The sequence below is a fragment of the Telopea speciosissima genome, chromosome 3, assembly GCF_018873765.1.
Source record: "Telopea speciosissima isolate NSW1024214 ecotype Mountain lineage chromosome 3, Tspe_v1, whole genome shotgun sequence".
NCBI lineage: Eukaryota > Viridiplantae > Streptophyta > Magnoliopsida > Proteales > Proteaceae > Telopea > Telopea speciosissima.
The window spans coordinates 31667698-31676086 of record NC_057918.1 but is presented as its reverse complement, the minus strand read 5'-3'; the positions used below and the strand labels follow the sequence as shown (position 1 = coordinate 31676086).

At 38.9% G+C, this 8389-nt stretch overlaps 1 protein-coding gene across 1 annotated transcript; it reads left to right on the top strand.

Moving 5' to 3' along the window:
- The first annotated feature begins 437 nt into the window (after nt 1-437).
- LOC122654235 lies at nt 438-7325 on the top strand. The gene is made up of 8 exons (XM_043848225.1): nt 438-535; nt 808-1119; nt 1483-1576; nt 5108-5226; nt 5648-5791; nt 6108-6200; nt 6290-6378; nt 6973-7325. Exons 2-7 carry the CDS (start codon nt 808-810, stop codon nt 6344-6346), a joined length of 819 nt encoding a protein of 272 aa, XP_043704160.1. The 5' UTR covers nt 438-535; the 3' UTR covers nt 6347-6378; nt 6973-7325.
- The last annotated feature ends 1064 nt before the right edge of the window (nt 7326-8389 follow it).

The window sequence follows — 8389 nt, the reverse complement described above, 5'->3', positions numbered from 1 at the left end:
TCTCTCTCTCTCTCTCTCTCTCTCTCTCTTCTGCTAGTACTCAGAGAAGAGGACTCGCGCGGGAAATCGACCATTTGGCCGTTTCCAGTTGAGTTCACCCCCAAAGGAAAAAAAAAAGTTTCTTTATTTGAACCAATCAGATAAAACTTATTTATAGTCCTCATTTTTATTTACGGTTCGATACATTAGATCCAATGGCTCTCGCAACATTCTCACACTGACTACCTACCAGTCGCGGTCTCGAGTCTCGTCTGTTGACCGGTGACGTTAGAGTAGCCAGCGAACTTTACTTTCTCTCTCTCTCTCTCTCTCTCTGACGAGAGATGAGTGAGTTCAAAACTCTCTCTCTCAGATGCCAATTCTAGAATTCCTTATTTGTTCTCCGAAGAGATGAAGACAGGAAATCCCAACCTACTTACCTACTTTATTTGAGTTCAAACTCAAGAGCAGAACAGAAAGGCAATAAAAAAAGAAGTCTGAACTAATTGGGGGTAATCTGTGAAATACGAGAGGATCATCATCGATCGAGTCACTGGTACTCTCTTATATTCCGTAAACTGGTAATTTCTTGGATAATCGAAGTTCTCTATATATGGTTAATTTACTTAGACGAAACTAGGGTTAGTGGTTTTGGCATTTCCCTCCGATCGTCGCCATTCTTGCGAAGGTAACGCAGTTTGCACTTCTGAGATTAGGAACACAGAAGAGGGCGATTAGAAATCTTCAGATCGTGACGTTGTCTTTATTTGCTTGGAATGCTTATGGATGTTAATGTTACAATTCACCGGTTCTCTTTTTATGCTTCAGATGGGATCCAGAGATGCTGTTGTGGAAATCGATTTCCTGGAGAGACGTTTGTTGCCGGATTCTGGTTCAAATGATGAGACTGAGAGCGAACATGGAGTTGAAAAGGTTCTATACACGGCATCGTTCCAGGAGCTGGAGGATAATTATATCAAGTACCAAACAGCCCTATGGATTCTTTACTCTCTTCCACTAATTTTGGCCTGGGGAATTGGGTTGTTCATGCTGCTATACATACCCGTTCGAAGATACATAATACGGAAGGACATTCAGTCCAGGAGGTTGTATGTCACGCCAAATGCCATTGTTTATAAGGTAATGCCGTCCAGAAATTCACCCTTCACGTTTCATTTATCTGTGAACCTGAATTGCCGTCATTTAGTTAATAACTTCTTGATTTTTTTAACTGCCCAGATATCCCATCCTTTGCCTTCTCTTTGGTTTCTTCTCCCCTTCTTGGTCGCACCAGCGATGTTTTGTTTGTTAATGTTGTCTGACAGTGTGAGGCTGTCTACAAACATATTGTGTCTTCTTTTCCAAACCAACTCAAAGTCTCATTTGTATGGTTATATTCTTTTTGATACATTTGAAGGATGTGAATGTTTTCACTTTCATATTGGAAGGCATGATTTGTTTCACTGTCTTTCATTAGTTAACATTTACCATGTTGGCCCTCAGGTTACAAAGCCAGTGCCTTTCCCATGTTTTGGGGTGCTAAAAAAAGAGAAGTATGTACTACTGCCTTCAGTTGCTGATGTCATAATTGAACAAGGTAAAGGTGGAGCTATCCATTACATTGCCTCAGTTGCTGATGTTTCCTCACTGCAAGCTTACTGTTAATGGTGGATCCTTTGTCATATTTGCTAATTTTTTATTCTCCCCAAAAAATCAAACTTTTTATCAAACCTAAAACTGTAGATTCTTCAACCAAAAAAAAAATGTAGATTCATGATAGAGGGAACTTTGGTGTATCGAACTTTCTTCTGATAACACATTAACCTTTTTTCGATGGACTCTAAATGTCGAAACATTTGAATAAGGATTTATTTAGAAACTTGAAAACTTATCATAGGATACAGAAGTTTAGCTCTAGCCAACTAGCAGAATCCGGATTGATGCTTAAGTTGGAGGTTGGTAGCAGGAGAAAATGGGCAAAGAAAATGAGGATATGCATGGCGTGAATAGGAAGTGGGAAAATTCATCCTACTAGTAGCAGGTGGACATGATGCTAAAATAATCTTTAAGGACGACCAAAAGTATAATATAAGAGAAAAGAAATGCAATCATCCCCATGCTTTGACATGTGAACAGCTTAAAAAACAACCCATGACTAATTAACCCTGCTGGACAGATCCAGCTAAACAGTACTCATAGTGTTTAGTGGGCCCAACACAAATCAGCAACAACTCAATACCAGTACAGTTCACAAAATTGCAACAATCAGAAATTGCTATAAAAGTGTGGGAATTATCGATAGGCAGTGTTTTCTCACTTGAAAATTTGTAGTTAAGAACTGGACTGAATATCAAATCAGGCTTTGTAAGTTTCAACCAAAGAGTCAAACCCTATTAGTGTGACATAAACTAGCTCTCAGTTTTAATGTAGCACAAAAACTGTAGTTGAGAATCCTTTGTGATGGGTTAGATGTTTTCCAATCAACACAGGATTTTCGGACTGGATAGCTGACCCTCTCTGTTTCAACCCACCAAATCTAAGTCGGAAATTATCATTAGACAGAACCTTCTGGTCCCAGAAAATCTTTTGTCTCCTCGGTTGAATGTACGCACCATATAGCTCAATAACGATTGTGGAAAGCCAGGGTTTTCTGGTTGCCTTCACATAGTCAATGTGATTGTAAGTTCTTTGAACATGACAAATAAACATTAGATGCGAAGATCTTACCCACAATAGCTTGATGGAAAACCTCGAATATCTCTACAAGGATAGCAACTGATAATTAATAGGGGCAGCAAGCACAATAAATTTGCAGCAAAACTGCTTGAACTCAATTCTCTTATCAAATATCAAACCTGTGTACAAACCCAGGTTGGATATAGACCAGATTAATAACTAACCTCCTTATACAAAAATTCGAAACTATGTGGCGTAAAGGAAATAGTACCTGATTTAAATGTAGTGTCCTTGTACTAAATCTATGGATTCTAGAAGGAACTAAAAAATAAATTACCCCTGGCGGCCACATCTCTCTTTTCTAAAGAAAGTTGAAAATTGTATTAACCTCCCTGAATCCAAAACCATTACAAGCAACCCCTTCCTTATTTAGAACCTTTATGTACTAAATCTATGGATTCTAGAAGGAACTAAAAAATAAATTACCCCTGGCAGCCACATCTCTCTTTTCTAAAGAAAGTTGAAAATTGTATTAACCTCCCTGAATCCAAAACCATTACAAGCAAACCCTTCCTTATTTAGAGCCTTTTTGATTTGGTCCTTCTTTACCGAATAGAGTTGCAAAGACTTGTTAACCTTGAAAAAAAAAAATTTGTGAAGATCCATGGCTACACTTTGTGGAAAAACATGAGGTTTCCAATCCAATCTTATCTTCAAAGTATTACCCAGATCTGGTATCTGAGTTATAAGACTTCAATTTCAAGTCTCTGATTGTGATCAGAGAATAATATCTACTTTTTTTTCTTTTTCTTTTCTTTTGGGGGGGGGTTGCTAAAAATTATTCCCATCAAATAACTCGTGCTTTTGACTCTGAGAGAGAGAGATAGAGAGAGTAACTTTCCTTTGGGGTCTGTATAGGTCATCACGCTTTTTAGACATGCACAAGGTTTCTCACATGACTGTGACATGTTCATCTGTTGCGATGGACCCATGGCACTCGATGAATCTGAAATATTAGGGGCCAAATATAGTTGAAGGTAAACAATGACAGGCTGATCAAGAAAGGGTCTTGCCTTGTCCACCATTGCTCTATTCTCATGCTGCTATGCCCATAGTTCCTTGGATTCTCGTTCTCTCGCTGAACAACATAACCATCATGGCTCCAGGACAGTTTAGGTCCAGCAGGACTGCGGGGTTGGCATAAACGAACTGGTGCCTAAAGCCTTCATTGCTAGAGCAACCTCATAGTGGGGAGAGTTCTCAGATAAGGATTATCACACAATGGTAGACATTGAATGAATGGAAGATATTTCGCAGGCCTTCAGTTGGCCATGTTTAACCATGATGATGTCTCAGCTGTTCTTTGAGATTTTGTAAGGAACAAGAACTTTAGAATATAAAATAAAAAAATAAAAGCAGCATAAAAATGCCTGGCTTGTTATGAGTTGGCCAAGTAGGCATTGGGCGAGCAGCTTTCTTATTGGACAGTCTGCTGGACTATCTGTTGTTATTTTACTCTTTTTTTTTTTTTTTTTTTAAAGATTCCTGTTTTCTCTCTTTCACTGAAATTTACTAATTATGTTGAATAGAAATGGAAAAAAAAAAAAAAAAAGAAGGCTTGGTAGCATTCAACAATGCTCTTTCAGATGGACGACATGTATGAGCAAATGGTATTTGGGTACCACTTGAGGGTGGACATCATCATGGATATTGACAGAGTTGGTAGAATGTTCTGTGTGGCAGCATGGGTTGCCTAGCCTTTGGGCATGCCATGTGCTAGGGCTGCGGCAGGCTACATAGCCTTGGCAATTGCTTCAACAAAACCACCGGTTGGACTGTTTAGAAAGATTTCAACTTGAATCAACTCCATTAACAATACTTTAATGAACTGACTTTCTTTGGTTGTGATTGGTTTTGTGATAGAAAATTTGATTCAGTACAATTCAACCTGTTATATTTGTGATTCTACGTGTTGTTAATCATTTCTCCTTCTCAAAGCTTTGTGTATATACACATTCACAAGCTTCTTGTGATTTATTGCCCATGCTCTTTGTTAATATTCAAGACTAAAAATAAAGGATTATCCAAAATATATGTGAAAAATGTTTACATATCCCATGGGAATGGCTGTTAGTACATGCCTTTTAAAAAAAAAAGTTTCAGGATGTAGATTCCATTTCGGTGCACAAAACATTTTCAGACAGGGTTCTGCTGTGGAACTGGTAAATAAGAAGGGCATGGAAATAGCCAGTCCCTATTACCTTGTAGGTTTGTTGTATCAAGCATGTTCTTCTTCTTTTCTTGCATTAAACTCTTTCTGTAACAACCATATTCTTCTCTGCTCATGATGGAGAAATATCTGGAGTCATTTTCTCTGCATTTTTTGTTCTTTTTTGGGCCTCTCTACCACTTCGAACTTGTAAATATTCTAAGAAAAACCTATTATTATCAGGATATTTGCAGTCCCTTTTTGGTGTCTATTCTACTAGAATTGAGAATGTTGGAATAAGAAGACCACCAAGTGATGACGTCCAAATCCAAGGAATTGCAGACCCAAGGGCTTTCAGAATGGTAATATGAATTAAACTGTAATTCCTGTATTGGTAATTTTACTCTGAGCCCAGTTGCAATTGTCATAAATGAAAAAAAGGTTGTCAAGGTGAATGGATTTTGACACTAGAAGATGAATCTGCCACCAAGAAAGGGTGCATGTGTTTGTTATGCAATCCCCTTTCTATGCAGCAAGTTCCAGCCCAATAGCCCCTTTCTACTTTTTGAGAAGGTTGTCGATAAGAGAACTGTATTTATGGCACTAATCCAGAGAGTCTCCCATGTGGTGGGTGGTTTAGATCTTGTACATCATCCTTCTTTTTGGCCGAAAAAGCCGTGTGTCTGTGCAGGCTCCAATGGCCTGCGGTGTCATATTAGAAACATTTTTACTTTCAGTTTTATGTGTAACTGTTTGTTTACATCGTTTTCTGCCACATCCCAGGCTGTTCTATCACGTCTTTCAAATATGAGGAGTGAGAATTTCTCACGGCAAGTTTCCATGACTGAAGACCTTCAAAATTTTGGGATTGGTTATTCATCCACAGCTTGGGCACGCCACAATGTTGGTACTTGTATCACACACCCGGTATTGACACTTTCTTGTTAGGGGTGTTAAAATAAAAACTTAATTTTATGTGAAAACATTGTTTCTGGAAGCTTTCTATCATTTTTTTAACTAGTGTCTTATTCTTTTTCCAGTTACAGTGGAAATAAAAAGGAAAAAAAAAAAAAGTTAAATGGCCTAGACTGCCTGAGGAAAAAGAAGCTATGTTTTGATAAATTGTTCCTCTATAAAGTCTTGGTCAAGTCCTTTTTTTTTGTAAAATAATCCTTTTTCTACTGCATCCTTTATTTTTGTTTTCTTCTTTACACATTATTTTTTGTGTGTTTTCTAATTGCAGATGTCCCCGTCAAAATCTTTTAGGCATGATTCTTTTCCTTCCTCAGGGGAACTAATATTACAAAAGCTAGAGGAGGTTGGAAGTTCTGTGAAGGTTTGAGAACCACCACACTTTTTGTCAAGGTTTTTCCTTATTTAATATCTCGCATAATGACATGGTATCTGTTATCCATAATGGTGCAGAGGGTTGAAAGCCTAATTCAAGAGCAACATTGTCAAAAATCTGATTCCATAGAATGAAACAAGCGGGCTCGAATTACAAGAGATACAGGTTTGCATTGACCCCAATTGCTCCTACTCCTTGTTTCTCCTAAAACAATGCTTTTATGAAGAAATTAATGTTTCTAGCATACATTAGCTGAGGCAATGATGATCAGTGTTGTCCATATCATGTAATTGTTAGTTGAATAGTCATAAATTCTCCACATTATTACCGGAAATGGGAATGTCACAGCACATTGGAGCATGCAGAATCCTTACTTGTGCTATTTATGTACAGTTGGCATCTCAAGAGTTCTGGGTTCTGATCCCAATCGGTGGCTTCATACGTAGATCAGCACAACCATAAGTCACCTATCATATGACTCTGACTCTCCAGCTGATTAAATTTATTTCTTGGAGCTTATTCAAATCTTTGAATGTTCTATTCATGATATCCCTTGAGATGGCTTATGGTCTCAAGGGCATAGGGTGGGGGGATTTTTTTTTTTTATTCCTTTTTCTCACTTTAGAGGATTTTTTGTTTTTCTGCATCATTCTCTGTCTACTTTTGGTGAAATAGTTCTTGTTTTTAAGCAAAATAATACTCATAAAACAGCTCTTTTGACATTTTCTCTTGATCTAGATTTCAATTTTTTTTATGCAAGATTTCAATGGGCATAGATCGCAATACACGTACCCTGCTGTGAGATTTGCATGCCAATGTACCCAACGAATCACCATTTGAGGTGCAGCTTTGGGAGTCCTATTCTTCATACTTAATATTGCTTAGTCATGATTCAAAGTGTGATTGTATCTTTGGTAACTCTTGTACCAATCAAAGGTTTTGTATCTTTCCTGGTTGAATTTACTTCTTATCCTCATAGTTTGTAAATGGGTCTTCTTCCTGCGTGGTCTTGCTGTTTGTTGTAGAAGACTCTGTTGCCTAAACATTTTTTATTCTTGTTGTACTGTTCAAAGATCCATGAACTTCCATAATTTAATTCCTTTTTGTTGGTAATAATAGATCTTAGGTTCGTGAACCATAGTTGTTAGGTGAACCAAGGTGATGGAAAGGACTAAAAAACAAGTCGACACCAAAAGTCAAGGCGAGAGAAAGGTGCCTGAGTCGCCTCGACAACTATGTCGTGAACCAGCGGTTTTTTTTTTGGGGGGGGAGGGGGGTTGTTGTTGCGTCGCCCCTGGGGCAGAATTAACATTAGGGAAAAAGGTTCTCTAAGCCGCTAGGATATGCTAGGGATTCGGCTCCTCTCCAATGAGGAGATCGCCCAATGAAGCCTGAATTTGCAACACCTGACACTCTCCAATCCAACAGTTAGGAGCCTCAACCCATTTTCCAACTTCAAAAGTCCACTTCCGCACTCTACCTGACTCTACTACCCAAACCCGATTTGTTCAAAGTATTCCCTCCCATTTGGCTCCTTCATCTTCCTCGAAGTAGCGATGTCAAAGCCCTATTGTGCCCAACACCCGTCTCTGCAACAGCTCATTCTGTCCCACAATCAGCTGTCATCGATACAGGTGCCCAGCGACATGGGTGCCAGAAGCGAGCTTGTAGCCCTGGATCTGAGTTACAACCAGCATCAGGGGTTGTTGCCGGCATTTATGTTGATGATGCTGAAGCTGTCGGCTCTGTCGTTGGAGAAGAACAAGTTCACAGGGATGATACCGTCTCAGTACGCACTGAAAGCGGCGGTTCCGACTTCCGAATGAGGGAACATCATCATTTGCAAGGTTGTTGCTTGTGGGGAAGTACTTGTTTGGTCCGATTCCAGGGCCATTAATGGTGATGAAACAGGGTAATGCGAATGTAAGCGGTAAGCCTAGTGGATAACTACTTGTATAGGTGCCCGGAGACCACCTTCTATTGTCAAGGTGGGGTGCAGAAGTCGTCAATGGCACGTAAAAGCTTTGGGCTTGTAATCTCTTACAAACTTGGAGACGTATATGAATGTTGAGAGAATCAATCTCTTATTCATTGATGTCTTCATGTCTTCTGATAAAACAATATGCCAAAAACGAGGGAGAGAGATTTTTTGAGGATCTGAGAAGAGCGATATAGAG

Excerpts from the sequence above, each read along its gene's own strand:
- LOC122654235 (XM_043848225.1), top strand. The coding sequence starts at position 808 with ATGGGATCCAGAGATGCTGTTGTGGAAATCGATTTCCTGGAGAGACGT. Across the intron at positions 1,577-5,107 it reads TGATGTCATAATTGAACAAG|GATATTTGCAGTCCCTTTTT; the intron begins GTAAAGGTGGAG and ends TATTATTATCAG. Across the intron at positions 5,227-5,647 it reads ACCCAAGGGCTTTCAGAATG|GCTGTTCTATCACGTCTTTC; the intron begins GTAATATGAATT and ends GCCACATCCCAG.